General features: G+C 37.7%; 1 protein-coding gene across 3 annotated transcripts in view; it reads right to left on the bottom strand.

Moving 5' to 3' along the window:
* Window positions 1–20929, bottom strand: part of LOC124171481 (PRA1 family protein 3) — a 37967-nt gene that overhangs the window by 16578 nt on the left and 460 nt on the right. For all 3 annotated transcript variants that reach the window (XR_006867740.1, XM_046550662.1, XM_046550661.1), the window contains exon 2: window positions 18585–18802. Coding sequence is in view for 2 of the 3 variants with exons in the window: in XM_046550662.1 (XP_046406618.1) it covers window positions 18585–18802 (218 nt within the window). In the remaining variant the exon portion in view is untranslated. The remainder of the gene's footprint in view (window positions 1–18584; window positions 18803–20929) is intronic.

Below are 20929 nucleotides of genomic sequence, written 5' to 3'. Positions count from 1 at the left end.
TGGATCTCTTCATATTCAGAAAAATACAGTTATACTGCAAGATCAAGTCTTCCTTGACAACATTTACGATGTCCTTTTCTAAACTATAAACCTTTCTGCACCAATATTATTTGCAGCTGAATAGCTGCCAGTGATGAGGTGTACTGCCATCCAGATTATACTTATGTGTTACTTTTTGTAGGCAGACCTTCAGTTTCATGTTTACAAAGCATGTTGGCCATAAACTCCAGATAAATAAAAATTTCATTAGAAAGACCAGCACTTAATGTATCTAGTAATTTACACTAAACCTTGAATATCACCATAACTTCCAGCCATTTTCAACAACGATGGAGTTTAAAATAATTTTTTTTAAACTCCACAACATACCAAGGTACTACATATCTGCCGCATCAGTTATAACCAAATGAATTTTTAATTCAATCATGTAATATTATTATATTACTATTCCATACCATTAAACATTAGAATATTTCCCTTTACAACTTCCCCTTGGGAGGGGAAAGAGAAGGCTGCTAGGCCTCTTTGACCCCCTGGCTGAATATAAGCCAATTCAAGTCATAATGAAGTGCATGAAGCCAATGCCCTTGCAAACCCAGCATCTCAGCTTGCTGCACAGAGACAGTTAATGGACCACACTCCATTTACAAGAGCATACAATGTCCAACTGAGAAAATAGTCCAGTCATTGAAACTTTTCACCCACGAATCCTTTGAAACTAAACCAATTAACATGAAATTTTGTACATAGAGAAAGTGTCAACACATATTAGTAACACTGCCAACTGATGCTTCATGCCAAGGGTAGCTTTCCATCCCTTTTTATGGGGGAAAAATCTCCTGAAATCCCTTTAGAGAAATCCATCCCTACGCTGACCTGCCCACCCATGCCCTCACTGTATAAAAATGACACATTCTGCAAGGCATAACACATCTTCAGCTGTTTTTGGTAGACAAATGAGATGGAAAAAAGAAACATTAAGCAGTATGCTACGTACAAGTTTCACATCATTCAAATAATCCCTACTATCGATATTTACTAACAAAAAAAATATGGAGGTGATCTGAGTATCAGAGAATATAATGTAAAATATCATTACAATGTCCAAGTTATTTGAAAAAAAATTAAATTATGAGTTCATATATAAAATTAAATGACACATACAAAGCTGTTACAAAGAATTCATCCCACTCCAGCTTGGTTGTGTTGCTCAAAAATTCTCATCACACCATTTAACATGAGATGCTACGAAACTCTTTGAATACTCCCATTTGGGAAAATGCAAAACAAACACAGATGATCCGAGAAACTATCGTCCAAATACAACTTGGAAATATAAAATGGTAGCTCAACCCTTCAATTATACATGTTAAATATTCCAGTGGGGAGAGTGTGAGCAGAATTACGTTTGAAGTATTTCAAAGTGTGAGCAGAGTTACATTCATTCAGATTGAATATGCTTGGAATGTTCATAGAACGTGCAGAGGTCGTTCCTCCCTGCACTAACTTTGAACGTGCAAGGCGAACACTCTAAGCATATACACTGAACTAAGCTAGGGAACTACGGCAAGGATAGTTGATTTAGCACATTGTTTCACTGATGTCCACAGGTTGTATGACCCAAGATGCCAGTGGAGTGCAGAAAACTCCCACCCATTCACGCTAAGTTCAAAGACTATTTCATATTCTCCTAAAAATGTCTTTTTAACATGAGAGCAATGTTCTCATGAATACTAATGCCTCTATTACTTACTTAATGGAAATTCTAAATGCGAGTCTTTAAAAATTTCGGACCGCAACACTATAATCTTTGTTTTATACATGTATTTTTTATCTTTGCAAAAATTGCTCATTTTGCTTAACACAGAAATCGAAAAAAGGCGGTAGGATTTGAATCCACACCATGCAAAGCTGATGGTACGGAAGACACGGAGTGGAGGTCATAGAACGGTTTGGCGGAGGCCAACGAGTGGAGGTGATTGGGTGACTGGAGTGGTAAGAGGCGAGGAGCAATTGGAACAACACTGACTGATGATAAATTAAAGCTAACTAGCAACCAAAATTTTTTTTATTACGTATAACAGTGTGCCTACTGATATCCTTTTATTTCATTCCTTGACTTTTCCCTTATAATTAATTTACTGATCACCAAAAGATCACTCATAAGTAAAATATTTTTATTTTATTTTCACTGCATTGAATTTTTGAACACCTAAGAAAATATTTAAAACTTAAACCAATTCAGTGAAACCGAAGTACATCCTAATGAAAAATCATATAACAGGGGTATCGATTATGATCCTGCATCAGATTGAGATTACTCATGAAATAATAATCATATCAACAATTAATAACCATATTACTTGAACTGCGATCAATGAATTTAGTTTGACCATAGGAGCTCATGACATATAAAAACATACCATATAATACCCTGTTATGAGAGTAATACAAAGTGCTCATGTATTTGGACACTACATGGCAAATATCTTGAAAGGAACGTAGAAAAAGGGATACATCTCATTCAAAACTTAGTCTTGACCACCATAATAGCTCAAGCTAAGACCAATAAGAACAGAATAAGATTCATGATTTAGATAATTATGTCACATCAATCAGTCTATTTTGGCTATGACATATGTAATATCTTCTTACAAATTTTATGCCACCATGTAAAACACACTTTATTCAAATAAAAAATTGTTTTACATATATTGATGCACGATTTCGTGGCAAAAAAAGTTGCTGCACAAGCTTCACGGCACATATGAAAGGAAAAGGTGAAATGTTGGTAAGATAAGCAAAAAATCAAGATTTTTATCTGTACACCTCAGACTTAACTGGCCCATGAAATGACTATTCCATACATGCCAGCACAAACACAAGTTCTAGCTGGTGAAATATAGAGGGATGGAGGGATTAACATATGAGTGCACCAGTAGAAAAAGGACATACGTTTCCAATCTACTTTTCTCCCTCAGTTTAAAGAAAATTCCCCAGCTTTCCAGGAATTCAGAATTCTAGGTTTTCTCAGATAATCGCCACATTGATGAAGCACTTTGTACCCCGGAAGTACCAATCAATTGCTATGTGATGCAAGACGCATGACTGAGTGAACCTTTATGTTTCTGGTTTCCATAGGTTAACATCAGTGTGACTCCATTGCATGGAGCTGGGTCATACAACGCAACTACTCAGGCAACTTGTGCACAATGCAACTGTGTGGGACAGTGCCTGGGATATGGTTTCTACCACCACACAGTGGTTTGCTGTATCTCTGCTGACATAAAAACCAGATCCATGACCACGTTGCTATGCATCGCACATCATGCAGCCACGGATATGTTATTCTTTTTACTAAGCAGTTTACATAGTTTTTCAATATTTTTACTTCTTTTCACTGTAGCATTAATTTTCCTTTGAGCACTTGTTCATATCAAGCTTCCACTGTAATTAATTAATGAAGGCTTATCAAACAGGGTGTCCAGCCAATGAAAGCAGAAAAATTCATGCACAATAGGGTAGTTTCCTTCATCAAAGAAAACGAAAGGTATTGATTGCAATTCGTCACCCACCATTAGTGTATTCATAATATAAAAATTATTTGGTTTTATAAATCCTGGTTTAGATGAATGGCAATGGTCAATTTTATCCTCATTTGAAAAAGGCCAGATTGGCGCCCACGCGATGCCACTCCACGTGACGTCACAGGGACCTAGTTTCTATTCGAGTAGATAGGAGTTTTACATCGTCTGAGATTACCAATGCATGCATGAGACACAGAGCTCAGGGAAACATGTCCTAATAATCACCTATTAAAACTGGCTAAGGTCGGAAAGTTTTCTTGGTTTGATAAGGTATTAATAATCCTTATTTAAGCCAAGCGCTACCAGCTAGCAGGGTATTCTGCTACCTGCTAGCATCTTGCGCCGTATCAGCGCTCAAAGCCTTCCAAAGGTCACCTCATTTGCAGCAGCGGGAATCAAAACGACGTCACACGGAGTTTTCCCAACATTCATACTTAGCCGTCGTGTTTCCGCGCGGTTGAAAATTTTCACTTTTCATTAAATCGTGAAAAATAGATATTGTCATTTAAAAATATAAAAGTGTGAAATATGTACTCCAGGAGTAATAATCTTTCGATTTAGGCAATAAAAAAAATAATAGGAAACCACCCTATTCTCGGTTTTCCAGGGAAATTTGACAAAATTCCAGGTAAATCTTAAATGATTACTGTGATATATAAGAATTTTAAAACACCCAAAAGTAGTTCAATAATTTTAAAACATTATATTTTTTCAATTGCAAGGGCCAGGAATAGGTTATCTAGCACACATTGTATTTAAAATTTGAATTTATTCAATCCAAGCCAAAAGCTGCTTCGACCCCATAAGTGAATGTTGAAATCATCTGAAACTCCACTCTTTGTGTATTTGAATCTTACTTGAGTCAAAAGTGCTAGACATTTCAATTCCATTGTCCAGTTTGACATTCCACATTTTGATGAGGCTGTGAAAATTATACTAACATACTGCACTTAAAACTACGAAAAACACATTTTAGGCCAGAAAATGGTTGTTGAACTGGCAAAATTTTATCTGATATTAATTTGAAATAAAAGATTTTGAAATTCCAGGTTGGAGCAAAAATTCATGAATAATTTAAGCATAATTCCAGGTACTAAAAATTCACGCACAATTCCAGATTTTCCCAGGTGCTGGACACCCTATCAATATTAAGCATAGCAAATGCAGAGGGTAGCGCGAGGGGCCTGAGGCTTATCCACTGACAATTTTCCCCCAGATCTATTAGAAAGAGCAGGCACTAATAGAAGGCTTATCAAGTAGCCCACCCAGCTTCTTAGGTGCTGGGACCTTTTCAAAGTTGGTCCCTCCCCAGCAAAAATATCTATGATGCCCATCTTCCAAAGGGCTCATGATTAGGCATCAAATTTTGTCGCTAGGGAGGTTTTGGCTACGTTCGTGGAGAGTCACTTGCTATCCAGCAGATTCCACTCTCTCGTGCTCACTTCAAATTCTGTCTAGCAAGAACAGCAAGGATGTCCTAAAACTCAAGTGCGTCATTTACCTGTTCAACTTAGTTGCTGAATGCCAATGTTAAAAGTTGGACTTTTGTTAGCTTTGCGCTGTCAATTGAAGACAAGAGTCTGAAGTATAACACTCTCACATCCACAATTAGAGACTCCCAGATGCAAATGCATGTGCTGAACAGCCACTGAAGCTGGCCCTTGGAACCTTAGGTAATCACTGACCCAGCTCAAGTGGAAAAGAAGTTTTTTGCAATAAATTATCAGTAGCCACCGGAAGAAATGAGTGGTAAGCAAAACTTTACATGGAAAGATATGAAAATAAAAGGAATTCCTTGCTGTCAAACAATATAAAAATTATGCCACGATAACATGAATGGCTAGGACTGAAGCCCAACCGCAGTGTAAAAAAAACGTTATCAAACTTGCTCATCCCTGAAAGTTGCACAAGCCAGGCAGATTTGCCTCATGCACACTTACTCCTGCAACTTGAGCCTCCTTCGCTAGAATATCTAGGAGTTTACCCCCACCTATAATTCACCAGGGATTTTTATTTGACGCCCCATTATTGTTGGCCTCAAGCTGAACAAACACAGGTACTTATGGCAATGTTTGAAAAGCTCTAAGTGTTGTATCTTACTTGAGATATTCATAACATATTAGGTATGCACTAGCATTCACCCAATTATGAATACACATAATTTCATCCAGCTGCCACTATTTCCACACTAAATAAGTGACAGATGAAAGAATTCAGGCTCCAACAGTGCTCTACTTAGGGTACTGAACATGATGTGGAGCAGTCAAAGTTTGACACTCATTCATTGACAAATTTTTTCTCTGAGAATTCAGGGCTTAGTGACCAACGATAATAGCCTCTTCGGGAATAAATTCAAAAGAAGAGAGGACTGCAATCTGAGCCACAGGGTTTCAACGGAAGAGTCCCTCCTTCATAAATATTGATCTCCGGAGGATGGCTGTCAGGTGGCACAAGGAGGCATGGTCCTTCCAGATGGAAATTCTATTTATTCCATTCCATTCCAAAGTATGACAGCACATGCAATACACATGAGCAGGAGGCATTCCTACAACTTTCTAAAGTAACAGATACTTAAGGCTAACGATTCCCCTCAAAGTAGGCCATTTTACCACACAAACTTGACAGATAACAAGGATATAAGGACAGAAAATATAAAAAGAAATTTCCACGCTGGAAATACAAGACCAGAAGTAAAAATCTGATAGAATGGGTGTGCAACCATCTAACCCATTCCCAGATCTCACAAGATATACTTCATCCAAATTCTTTGTACAAATAAATCCAGAAAAGCAAGGGAATTTAATAATTATGAGGAAAAGAAATTTTCTCAGAGGTAAATCCATTAAGAAACAATTTACGTACCACAATCAATTCCATTTTACACTTATAAATTATATGAAACACTTTTAAAGTGAAAATAATCGGGAAATTCAGCAACCATACCAGAACATTCCATCAGGTGTAGGCGTTCCTAATGCAAAGCCTTTGAATTTCACACAAAAAGAGTTTCTTCTCCACAGCACACACATAAGCAATGCCTAATGTGCACAATATATGATACAAAATTCATGGGCAATGCTTGTAGAAACATAATGTCAAATGCACTAAAGATGTTATGCATGTACATCTATGTTTCATTATCGAATCAATAGTCCTGAGAAAAATTCATTGCTATTAACAAAACTGATAGCAGTAAGTAGAATTAAACATATGATTCATACATTGCTACGGTGTCCAAAAACAGAGATTAACAGCACCACTGAAGATAGGAAGATTGGCAAGTTAAAAAACAGCAGAGTGAATGAAGGAAGATGGGATCTGATTCATTATTCTCCATGCAAAAGGCATTTACTGGTTCAGAGTTCTGCGTCTCATTTCTCATAGACAGAGTACTTCGTAATTTGTCTCCATACAATGCCAGGCAATGATTGAGATGCGCTGATAGAAAAAAAATGCCCACCATCACTAGAATTTGAGGTTTCCCAGTACATATTTTCTCCTCAGCTACCCAAGGTGGAAGAGGGGACTTTCCAGTCTCAACCTCGCCCGAATAAAGGCATTTTATTACTATTATTATTATTTTGTTCTTTAATTTTCTTCAGTTTTCACTGAGTAGCTTTAGTGTTAAGAGCACGGGTTCTCACCAAGGTAACTCTTTACTGTTGAATTGGGTTGAGAAATTTTCTCGTGATATGACAGGTTGAAATTATTACAGCCTTTTGCAGTTTGATGTATGTATTTGGATGGAGGTTGAGTATTTTGAAACTATTTTGTATATGTTTTGGAATGATACCGGTAGCTGAGATGACAATTGGAGCTATATAAACCTGTTCCATATTCCATATTCTTTTTATTTCTATTGCCAATTCTTGGTACTTGTTAATTTTTCCTGTAATTGTCTTTTCGATGTTATGCGACAGTGGCACGGCAATATCAACTATGTAGCAAGTTCTATATTTCTTGTCAATCAACACTATATCTGGTCTATTATTAACTATAGTTTTATCTGTTTGTATAGGCAGATCGTAATAGATTTTAAATGCGCCGTTTTCAAGCACTGTTTCACTGTTTATTATTATTAGTATTAGACACGTGGGGGTTCAGTGAAATATTGCTCATCTTTCACTCCTATCCCACCATTAAGGGTGCTATACAACATTTCAGGGCTACTTAAAGGTAGAGGCTGGGGGGCAGTCTTTATGAGAGTCAATATTTTCACCACAGTGAAAATGTAAAACCACAAGCATTGCAACTGATGGGAAGCATTAAGCCAGTAACCAAAAAACATGACATCATTGGTGATCAAAGAAAGGATCTCTGAAGAAACATGCTCAAGATTTGAAAACAAGTTATCAGCAATCTATTATGAAAAAAATAACCTTTCAACACAACATTAGGAGTTCACTTTGCCAAAGATTTGATGAAAATATGTACATATTTTGCCACAGCAAACACCACAAGGGATATAATGGGTCCCAAAATGTCAAATACAGTGGAACTTAGTTAGTAGATTCCTCCATAGCATGTTTTTCTCCTAAGTACAGTAATTTCTCTCAGTCCTGGTACCATCCAAGCAAAATACAGGTAAAACTATTTGGTTAGTAAACCTAAAATAGCGGTGCTTCCCTAGGTAGTACGCTCAATTATTTGCCATGAAGCAACCCGCAAGTCTTTTCCTAGTATATTCTGAGGGTTTAAACCTCCAAATTCATTGTTTATTTTATTATTATCAGCCATTGACCTTCTTACATTCATCCTACATCTTTCTTTCTATGACGGTGATGCATGCAAATCCATTTCTCAATGCGAGGAGTATGCACGTCATTACTTCATTTGTGTTGCAGGAGCAGATGATGCTTTGGATCTACACGCGAAACTTAATGCAAAAATACTTGATCTTGGCACAAGAAATAGTTAGCAGACAACATTGGACAAATATTTTATGATAATTTAAACTGAAGAATATAAAAATCTACTGATAACAATCTTTAAATGTCTTATCAATATCAATCGATATACATATACATCGATATGGGTTCATTCCAAGAGTCTGTACGGCTGTTGCCGGGATTTATGGTAAAGGAAATGTTGGCCAATTTTTATGATTTTTTTAGAAAAACCAATTGATATAGGTCAGGGTTTTCGTTATTTTCTATGAGTAATCCGTGAGAAAGAAGAAATGACATACCTTAACTTGTCCTGTGAATACATATATGACATATCACAGGAGAATTACAACTTTTAATGTTTTATCCTCTGGGAAATCTATGAAAACAATGTGATTTTAATTCGCATGGTAGTTTTTTGGCAGTTTAGTGCTAATTCTTGATTTTAAATGTGAAAAGAGTTTGGGAAGGTGATCCTACAAGAACTTCAGACAATAATAGTAATTATGACGACTTTTCCACGGATTGCAATTGCCCCAATTGCTATTACTGACTTCCCTGGTCAGCACGTTTTTGTGAATAGCACGCTCATTTTTTGTGGTCCCTTCAAAAATGTACTAAAGAATTTCTACTGTATATGAAATTTATAGGTATGTACTAGAACATGGGGTAAACAGGGTATCAAATGTGTAGCAATCCAAGAATTCCTTTGGAATTCCAGACTTTCCAGGGAAATTGCTTTCCCGGAGTGCTATCCAGTCCTAAACATTGCTCGCTAAATATAGCTCATGAAGTAAGAAATATCTGTCCCGAGCACAACTCAGATATTAATACACAAGTAAAACAATATCACATTATCTTGATATTTACAAAAATGCCAAGGTACTTTTTACTACCTCCACCAAAAGATGCCTAAAGCCGATGTCCCACGGTCAAATTTGCGTCAAAATATTTTGATCAAAATTTGATGCAACTGACGCGCACCCTGTCCCACGGTCAAAATTTTGTCCAACTGGCTTTTGGTCCTATCGTTTGTACAAATCACCGATTTGTACAAATGGATAGGACAGGTTCTAAATTTTCATCCAATTGGATGAAACCAACCAATCACAGGGCCTTTGACAAAAAAGCATCGCCAAGCGCTGACACACAGGCCAAATACGTTTATCGTCTGCATGAGTATTTTAATTAATAATTATGTATATTATGGACACAAAAATAAACTTTGTTGTATTCCACACAGTATGCATTAAAAACCCAACCGGTTTCCACCTTTTCAGGTCATTATCTTAATCGTAAACCTCTAGATAAGGACCTGAAAAGATCGAAACCGGTTGAGTTTTTTCATTAGTATTGTATGGAATACTAAAAGGTTTAGTTTTAAATTTAAAATATCACCATACCACGAAGTGAATTCACAAAACATTATTTCAAATATATATATACGTTCGTGATCGTCTATTTCATCGCCTGGTGTGGCCCTAAAGGTAAATATGAGCAAAAATTTGTCTTAGTGATAGGCGATGGAAGCTCTCAACTAGGAAATCCGTAATAATCTGTTGATCTTAAATAGAAAGGAAGCGATCTTTAGAATCGCAATACCAGGAGGGATGTTTTGGAAATAATAAAAGATTTACTTAAGTTATCGAGGCCGAATTTTACGCTTTATGGAAGGCATACAATGCGAGCGAGCAGCTGGAGAAATGACTAGTATGAACTGACGATTGTACCTGTGAAACACTACAGCTGCCCGTTTCTATTACTATGATTATAGGATAAGGACCTTATTTTAGAAACTGCTAGATTAGGAGAGAAAAATGTGATTTAAATGCACGCTTACAGCACTATTCATAACATCTCCTCAACCACAATGTCCATCATTTATTAATAACATTTTCCTCGCGGGAATAAACTGCCTCACGTTTGTATCCTGGCGTTTTATTCTGCCCTCAACCTTGCTGATAAGGTACATGAAAATATCCTGACTTGTCGTCAATTATTATCGATAATAAACGGGAACATCGGCGAAACTCCTTCTCCAACATGTTTAGCATGCTTATTCCAACGCTTTCATACCCCTTTTCCAGCCAAGGCCAAGTTCAGCATTCCTTCTGTTTTCTTTTTTTCGCATCTTTAATGTTCAAGAGGCCTGTTCAAACAATTTCGCCTGCTTAAAAAGAAAGAATCCTCCACCTCCACAGGTTTCCTAGTTGTTTACATAAATATCGTCTTTCGTTTGTTTTTGATCAAAATGAGATGCATCGTGGGACACCCCCAGTCCAGTTGCATCAAAATATTTGCATCAAAATTTTTGAACAAAAATTTTGATCAAAATATTTTGACGCAAATTTGACCGTGGGACATCGGCTTAATTTAAATGCCCTCCACATGGCAGAGAATTTACCACCATGAAATACCCCAGATGAGGCATGAAGCCAGAAATTTTCTTCCTTGGGAGCTTGAGTGATACTGAAGTTGTCTATACAGATGTTTTGAAGTCAATTCACACCCATAGGAATACCATACATTCCATCAAGTTATCTATGCATTTCATTTGCATAATGCTTTATGTTTAATTTATTGCTAGTTATTGGTAACCATCATGAAGTACAACTATATAAAAAAATGGAGTGTTAGAGGATAGATTGCCCTAGGCTAGTGGTCTCTTTGGGGAGAGGGGATAGGGAGTTGGGTGAGAGGGAAGGAGGGGCTGATGGCTCCAAAGGTACATGCCTACCCTTTGAAAATGATTAAGCTCAAGCATGATTATTATTCTATGTTTAAATCAGATTTAAATTCTGCGAACAATAACTTCCTATTATCAACTCAGATATAATCTCCAGTTACGTAGGGATAAAGTCCAGCAACCAAACAGTTCTACCAACTATAGAGCGTTCCACATTTAGTTGACAGTACGGGCCTTATGGATAACAGTGTTGCCAAGCTTCCGCTCCGCCGGCAGGCATCCTAACAGCGTATGCAACCACACAAAATAGAGCGCCAAAATGGTTTAGTTCAAAAAGGAGTTCGGGATCGCACGAAAGACGACGTAAATTAAGGAATTTTTTAGCGTAAATTACAATACCTTTGCTGCAATATAAGAGGAAAAGTCTTTTGTTATTTTATGCACGTACTTGTTCAATGCACAAGCTGAATAATGAATAATCTGTAATGTAAAAAATAATAAATTGAAGGATAATAAAAATTATCGCCACTCCTGAATGAGACAAAATTTCTATTCCTTCCATATTATGCAATATTTTTTGGCTCTGGCTAGTATTACATGAAAGGTGATGTTGTATAAGACATCATCAATCTTTAATTTTTCAAAATTTTCCCGTACTTGGTTTATTGTAAATTAAAGATCTCTTTTCAAGCTGACATCTTCAAAGCTAATTTCCTTAATGTTCTCTTTCCTCCACCTTAAAGTAGGCAAGGATTCCAATTTCCTTAAGTAATAAGAGGCATTATCTACCACTATAATTGATCCTTCGGGTAAGTTTGCAAGAAGTGAGTGCTCAAACCATCTCTCGCAACACTCGCGATCCACTTCTTCATGATCATCCATTGAGTTCTTTTTGTACAGAAACACATGCGATGCTCCTTTTATGAATCCTTTTTCCGTTCCTGCGTGTATAATTGCAATTCGTCCTCCTCGGGAAGTGGGGGCCAAGCCCAGTATTTAGTCCAGCAAGGAAATCTTGATGCGGATTTTCTAATTGTTTGTTTCGCAAACTAATGTTCACTATTTGTCCAACATTAATCCAACTTTCGCCTGTGAATACACTCGTCCTGAGTTCGCGACGATATTTTTTTAGCTGCCTTAAATAATTAATTGTGCCACCAACGAATAATATCATCTCTTTCGATAAGGATGATTATTTTCCCCTGCGTTCGTACACGAAGGCTATGTCCAAAAGAAGACTATATAGTGTTGTCCTTTTGTAATCTGGGAGAATACTATCCATATTTACCGAGTTTAAGATGGATTTTAAAGTCGGAGGAATATTTTTCATGAAGGATTCATGTACCTTCCTTCTAATTCCCGATCTTACCAAACCGTCGAAAATCACTGCTCTCGAATTTTTGTAAGGCTGTCTAATTTCTTTAGTTTTTGAAGGAGTTACCAATGGACCCCGGGAGCTTTCGTTTCTCACTCTGTAAATAGTGAACTCCAACACCCAGTAGCCTTCGAAGCTTCTCGGCAGGCCTCACTAATACTGAGAGATTTCCTTAAGTACGAGAAGACTTTGAGCACCAACTGTCTTTCGCGGCTTATGAGCTCCTCACCTTTTCTCCTCTTCTTTGTATCGGACATATTGATTCGGCGTGTTACAGCAAAGATAAGTGTAAAAGACACTTCACAATTCTCAAATTCAGCAGACCAAACAACACTTGTTCACTCCAAAAATATGCAATGACAAACTGAACGCCTTTGTAAATTATTCCCACGGCCCCTTCGGCTTGGGTCGATTTTGGTGTAGGTTTTATAGTACCCTATGAAAGGAACTCAGAAAAAACCCAACCCCCTTTTGTAAAAGGCGTGCACTGGATGGGGTAGTGTTTCGCACAGATTATGAGATATTCTTTTTCTTGGTTTCCACGATGGGACCTAAACACCCAAGGCGAAAGCGTCTTATTTCCAAGCCGCTTGCTTACTTTCGTGTATCAATGTATTCAGATGAAAACACTGCTGTTACGACGTATGAGTATTCTCTGTTTAGGATATCAAATGAATAGATAAATACATTTGATAGTATGCATTGACAAAAAACTCCTTTTCCACCTGAGAATTTTCCCTCTCCGCGCAAGAAAAAGCAAGAAGCCCGGCCCAGCGGCACCGTAATATTTTTTCTTAAGATCAAAACCTTGTAACTCACTTCTGAATTGATGTAAGTTAATGATTTTTTCACCAAAAATGACCTTGTAGTTTTCTCCACATTTGATATGCAGCATATAGGGACCTACGACGTAAGAAACGTAAGTTAGTAAGCGACTACTTTTTACCTTGCAAAAATAAAAATTTTATTCTCCTAAAGGGTGTTACGTCTGCATAACAACATTTTAACTCAATGTTTGTACAATTGGTGAAGACATTCAAGGAGAAAATAGTGTGCAGAATTTTGTGCAGATGATTCAATTCAATACAGACAACGGTCAGGCAGAAATTGCGAGAAGAAGATAAAGTAAAAAAATACACGTTTCTTACGGAAATTTTAGGAAATGTTTTTTATAGCTTTTGTTATAATTTTTATCGAAAAAATATTGGCACGAATGAATGCAACATCTCTTTCTACATTAGAATGCAATTTTTTATTAGTGCATAACGCAACATTAATTTTCGTGCTGTTATTGACAATACCGCACTCCCGGCCTTATGGAGATTAACATAGGAAACGATTCTCCATAAGAGCCCATACTGTCAACTAAATGTGGAACGCTCTTTAGTTTCCAAAAGCAAGATGTATCTATGTGAGTAAGTGGAGAATTTTAAATTCAAAATAACAAATTCTTTTAACGAAAAGTTATTCAAAGAGGAACTTCCATTTAAGGGATTTTGATTTTAATATCAGTCAGAAAAAATTACTAATAAAAATTATGCTTAATATTGCTTTGGTTGCACCGCAAGATTTCTATGCATAAGGCAAGCTACTTTAGCTGAAAGTGTTGACAAATGATTTTTCCAGGACACTCATAGATTTCCCTTAGTATTTCCAGAAGATCGAGGTCCCAGGTTTTCCCAGTTTTTCAAGTTCGCGGACACCCATGGCAAAGTATCCAAAATACAAAAATGGGTTTCAAAAAAGCCAAACGTCTACAAAAGTGATACATGAAATCTATTATTGGATCAGAAACATACAGGTCTACACATATCGGCCACTGTTATGCTGGATATCAATAATTTTAGTCCATGCTAGTATACAAGGCAATCTAATCCAGTTTGCAAGAGAAATTCCTGATTGGTCTGAAATCAGATAAAGGGTATGCATGCATTAGGCTTAGGTGGCCATCACCTTAGGTTTTTTGTGCCGTAGGGAAGGATGGGGAAGGAAGACATTGGTCCGCTCTTAACTAAAGGTGCCAAGAGAAACATGGCTCAACCTTCCATCTGACAAATGGAGTGGTGCTCTTGAAGTGCCCTTAACACAGCACTCAAGCATGTATCAGGCTATTTCTGATAAATATCCATCACCAAAGGGATTCAAAGCTCGGGCTAACAGGGTGGAAAGCCAACACCTTAGCCAACACAACCTAATTACCCTTCAGATTGATTTGAAATCGAATGATGATCACATTGTATGAAAAAAAAGGCTTCTGCTAATGCTGGAAAATGAAACCAGGGCTTCCCAGTTAGTCACTAGCCACAACTCCAAACATTTCCATGAGCAAGGGGCAAGCCGCTTGGACATACTAATTCCTGTACAGTGACCCAGGCCCAGGCAAGGGCTGGATGGACATGGGTCAACATTCATGTACAAACAGCAGGGCTCCTTTCCCCTGCCTACAAGTTGCATGAAGGCCAAACACTGGATTGACATGATGAATCAAGGACTTTCAAATGCCCCTGCTCCTACAACCCCTCAACCATTCAATCTAAACTACCATATTTAACAGCATATAAGATGCACCCTCATTTTAGAAGGGCATGCACTACAAAAAAGTCCGTGCGAAGGTGCGGCACCACAACAGCTTCAGTAACTCCTTTTAGATCTCATACTATCGCTTAAATCCAAGCAAAATATCATATGAGCTTGATCGTTTAAATATGATATAGCCTGTTCAAAATCTCACTCCCAACCACGGATATGATCTGATATGAAACTTTACGTTTCGTGCCTGATCTGATAAGGCACGAAACGATCCGATTCATTTCAGACCACGCTGGCACAAAACTTATCACTTTTAAAGTAACGGATCACATACACTTTACTTATCACATAGTTTCATGCTGAGTGGCACAAAATTATCCGAAAAAGTGGATAAATAGCCTGATTGTGCGTATGTGCGGTGCTGGCTGAACGAAGTGACCGCTGAGGACACAATAAGTGCAGCTACATAAAATTCAAAGCTCGGGCTAACAGGGTGGGAAGCCAAGAAGTTATGATATTATTTCCGTGATCACTGATACAGAAAAGTGGTTAGCATGAATGCTTTAAAACCACTGCTTGACGTCGGAAACTACACTGTCAGGCACCACCCCATGTGGTTACCTCTTGCACAAATTGCCCAGGTGGCAACTGCTGAAGGACAGATATCCGTGATCACAAGAGCATGGTCGCGTGCTGCTATGCTTGGAAAACAGGAACACGGTGCTGCCGTGAATGCAGCTAGCGCACGATCGCTTCCGTTTTACAAAAAGGATAATAACGGAAACAATAAGCCTGGTGTATCCTAGCATTAATGCAGTAATTCCAGTGATTTTACGTCCGAATTAATTTTTTTTTAAAGATTGCGGAAAATAATGAGGGACAATGAAAATCATACACCGATAATCCGCAACACGGATATACTGCAGCCGGATAATCGGGAGTCTGCTGTATATATTTATATTATTATCTGATCTTATTGTGTAATATACATGCTACTTTTCAAGCATACATATCTAATACCGTGGTTTACGATTTAAGTGAATTAAAAGAAGGAAAAGAGCTGCAAATGGCTACAGCGCAGTTTTACGCAAATGAAATCCATCCGACCCAGCGGTAATTTTTGCCATTAATTTAGCAGGTTTTCATGCTTATATTTCTATGAGCGCTCCCCATGACATCAGGGCAGTGTAATATCATGGTTCCATCATTCCCCAGACCCTTCCCTTCCATAAAAATGTCATATCTCAATTTGCATACTTCGTTTACTATGCATCTTCTCCTATCCCTAGCTGCTCACCTCTCGCGTTGGAAACCCTAACTCCCTCTCACTATCTCCACTCCTTCATTTTCACTTCTCATCTCTCCTTAACCCCTAGGTTTTTCCCTATCATTATCCCCAGCCCTTTCCCACTTCACATTACCTCTTAGCGCACAATTCAGGCCTTGAAATTTCTATTTCCCCTGTCCTGATTACCCTTTCACCCCATTCCCAAACCTTATTAAAAAAAACCCTATAGTCTTCCTTAAAGAGTGAACAACCCTGGCTTGTAGTTGCTCTATGGTAGAGTACCAAAAACCGACGCTCTTCTGACCCTTCTCTTTTTCTCCCGTAAGGAATTCCCCAGCTTGCTCCCTGGTACAAGTGGCCCATGACCTTTCCTTCTCTTTCCCTCCATTCCCTCTTTCCTAGAATCTGTATAGATAGGTGTTCATCTTCCCCAGCCCTTCTTTGCCTTTCAGTAAAATATTTTGCTCTTCTGCCACCAACAAATTTTACTGTTATAGCCTCCTCACATCTTTATTTCTCCCTTTATTTAGAGTTTGAGGTGGTTTTGTACCATCCCATTTCGCATCTTTTTGGTTCTGTGCCTTTTCGGTTTTGTGCCTTAAAGTGCCAGCAGTCCGAAACAATTGTATTTCGTACTTCAAAGTGCTTTTTCATATCGGATCATATGCCTGCTCCCAACTGCTTTGATATCGCAGAAGCGAGCCCAATGATAGTAGTATGTAATATAATAATAAACGATAAATAACATCACATTATAGCAAAGAGCTTAATGATAAAAATAGCAATTACAACTTTCTTCAACTGAATTACGAATACATATTAGTTAATACAATGGAGTCAGTACTGAAGATTAACCCATGGAGAATGAACCTTCATACATAAGATGCAGGTGAAATTTTTATGCCATTATTTCAGAAAAAAAGGTGCGTATTATATGCCGACAAATACGGTTATTTTATCCTTTTAGTCTTTAAGATAAGTACACGTGAAGCTCTAAATAGCGAGGGCTCTTGGGAACTATCAAATCACTCGCTGTATAGAACTCTTGTTTTCACTGCAGATGATAAAATATTCAGTCTGTAGTCAATCCCAGGAGTATTTTTGTAAGAGGCAAAAATATTCTATATGATACCAATTTGGGTACAATCCCTACTACATACATTTGCCACACACTGACAGGCAACCTCTTCATAAATGTCATGCAAGGATATGAACAGCAAAATGAAAGAATGCTTCAATTTTGAAAGTTACAAATCTATGAGATTCATCTTCAAACCACAAATATCAAAAAATGGAACATCATCTAGTTGCGTGATGCATTCCATAGGTGAATGAGAATGACAGAAATGTAGAAAATCAAATATTGGACTTTTTACAATCTATCAAAATGCACCTCATCCCATTTGATTTCAACACCAGGTGCAATCATCAATGTCCTTATCAAAACTAAAGTACATTACCATTAACGCCGAGTAGAAAAATCACCAAGTATTTTTCATTCTAAGTGCAATAGCACCTGATGGGGTAGGATGAATGTAATTGCACAAAATGAAACTTGTATAACCCCTTCATTCGTTACTCCTAAAGTAAATATTCTTTCATGAGGATAAAATAAAATGTTTAACTTCCACACACTTTTTTATTAACAAACTACCGACCTGGTTTCGACACGTAGTGTCATTACCTTGATAATGACAGTACGCGTCGAAACCGGGTCGGTAGTTTGTTAATAAAAAAGTGTGTGGAAGTTAACCATTTTATTTTATCCTCATGAATATAAAACATTTCCACTATATATCGCCGGACACTGTGAATTATAAATATTCTTTTCACTATATATGAGAAAAAATTCCCCTGGACTGGGAATCGAATCACAGACCTTTGGCTTTCCAGGCCACTGTGAAGACCAATACGCTATCCAGGTTCCTGATTTCCAATGGCAATTGTACCAAGGCTAGTGATACAAGATGTTCGGCCCTAGTGGTCCATCAAAGATGGCAAAGTAAGGGAGAAAGGACTTCAATGAAGCCACAACCAGTTGAGAGCCTCAAACCAGTGCTAAAGGTCTGTGGTTCGATTTTCGGCCCAGGGGAATTTTTCTTATGGCAATTCATGTATATTTCACCCCTGTTCATGTGGCAGACTTTGAGATATTACATTCATTTCTATGTCAGAAGCATGTTCACAATATTTCCCCTGACTACCGAACATGGGCAAAATGCAAGTTGAGTACCTGCAAATGGTAGGAGAATCCCAAAGAGGAAGACAACCACAGATCCAAGCATGTAGACAATGAAGTATCCACCCAATATTATGAGCAGCAAACTAATGAAAGGGTGATCTTTCTTGAATCTTGTAGCAGTTCTCTTTGTGTTGGTGAAGTAGTAGAACAGCCCAAAAGCCACCCCAATAGCCAACATTCCAGACAGCATTTTAACGGGATGAATGATCCTGTGGAATAAAAAATATCTGAATTGAGATAGTTATTTTAGAAAATAACTACCAACCAACCAGTGGTGTACCTTTAAGAAGCCGCCCACAAGTGTATAGAATGTGCTGAAATTCCACACAGGAAAAATTACTTGACTTGACCCACATTCAAACTCAAGACACCCCTAACTTGTATCAGATAGTTAGACCACTTTGACATCATCTTTCGATGTGGACTTCTGGTGGCTTTAGAGAGTAAGGTGGCATATGCTACAAGATATGCTGGCTGAGAACTGGGATACAATGCAAAGGGAATTTTATGAGAATTCACAGAAATGACTTTTCCCTAACTTCACCAGAATTTTAAAATTCTGGGATGATTAAAGGCTTTCCCTGATGCTCACCACCCTGCATAAGGAATTTTTAAACTGTGAATTTCTGATTGCTACAGTTCCTTTAAGCTGTCTCATTACTACTGAAGGTTACTATATAGTTCCCACAATTTACTCAATTTTTTTCTAGGCCTGGTGTTAACTGCCGACATGTAATACATATTTTGACTTACATTTAGATTATATATATTTTTATTTCACTTTTTTTTAGGGATGGACAGATCCTGGATTTTTTCGCATCCAGATCTATGATTTCAGGTGTCGGATCTTCGGATCCAAATGCTTTTTTAATTGCCAGCTAAAAAATGAAGTATATAATTATTCAAGTCTCTTCAGGGTAAATACAATGAAAGGAATGCTATTTTGATTGCCATACACATTTTAATATTTTCAAATTTTCTTCACGTCTCCCAAATTTTGTCATTCCCAGGAATTGCTCAGCGTTTTGCCCATTCTTCCTTTCTGCTGACAGCGATTTTTTTCAGCACCGGCCACATCGCATGCCCAGCTAGATCAGTTCGTCATAATCGTGAGACAAAGCACAATTATGACGCAGTGTTACATTCTGCAGGACAACCGCCATCCTCGATACCTTGCATAGGTTTATCAACTTACGAACAAGGTCTCGGAACGCATCTTGTTAGTATATTGAGGACTTAATGTAATTGGGAAGATATCAACCCCCGATTGTGTAATGCTGCATACTTCTACTGATAAAATGAAACAAATTTGCTTGTTTTTATATATTTGAGCGTAATTAAATCACAAATCTTACATACTATGCTTTTTTTCAACAATTCCTAAAAGGATCGTTCATTCGAACTTCGTTGTTACAAACCTCCGGTTTTTCCATCCTGAGAACTTTGTTATAACGAGAGTCTACTGTATCCTATAGTGCTGAGCCTCACACTTTGATAGTTCAATCGCCACTGGGTCAGGAAGTCCATAACTGCTGACGTTTCGATGTCCGACTCAGTCATCGAAATGTCGGCAGTTATGGAGTTCCTGACCCGGTGGCGATCCCGAGAACTCTTCACTGAATTATACAATAAACTACCAGCTGAGCTCAAGGCTCATAGAAGTGTAGCTGCGTTTAAGAGCAACCTGCTAAGGTACTTGAAACTAAAAACGTATTACCCAATTGATGAGTTTTAGCTAGTAATGTAGATATGCATTCAGTGAAATGCATGTTGTTGATCACTGTATGTTTATCCTGACGTGTCCTATACCGTTGTAACTATTGTAACATCCTGATCTCTGGACAAATAAAGTATTATTATTATAATAATTAAACCCCTTGATGTGAGCTTAATCGATGTATTCCAAAGGAAACAACAAACTCATATAAAGAGGAGCTCTCACTTGTCAACTTAAGATGGCCAAGGAACATGAATAAATAAATAAACAATCCTAAGCGACGACATGCGAAAGGAAGTAAGAAGGGCCAAGCTATCAATGACTATGTACTAACAACGATCATGATACTCTAGGTGACTACTGACTTGTCACACAGAAATGTTTCCATGATCTGGGCAGTGGCTGCAATTGAACAATCAAAGAACCAACTAAGAGAAAAATTTTCTTTCCGGCACAACTGAACGACGGAAACGTATCAAATACAATGCCATATTTCATCAAGCAATCTAAATTATCAAACAATGAATTAGTTGGGTACACATTGGAAGTGGTAGACTGAATTGTGTGAAAGGAATGCAAACAAACATAGACATCAAACAAGAATTCCCATTCAATACTC

The sequence above is a fragment of the Ischnura elegans genome, chromosome X (assembly GCF_921293095.1).
Source record: "Ischnura elegans chromosome X, ioIscEleg1.1, whole genome shotgun sequence".
Lineage (NCBI taxonomy): Eukaryota > Metazoa > Arthropoda > Insecta > Odonata > Coenagrionidae > Ischnura > Ischnura elegans.
The sequence above is the reverse complement of the archived record's forward strand: the minus strand, read 5'-3'. Positions and strand labels throughout refer to the sequence as shown.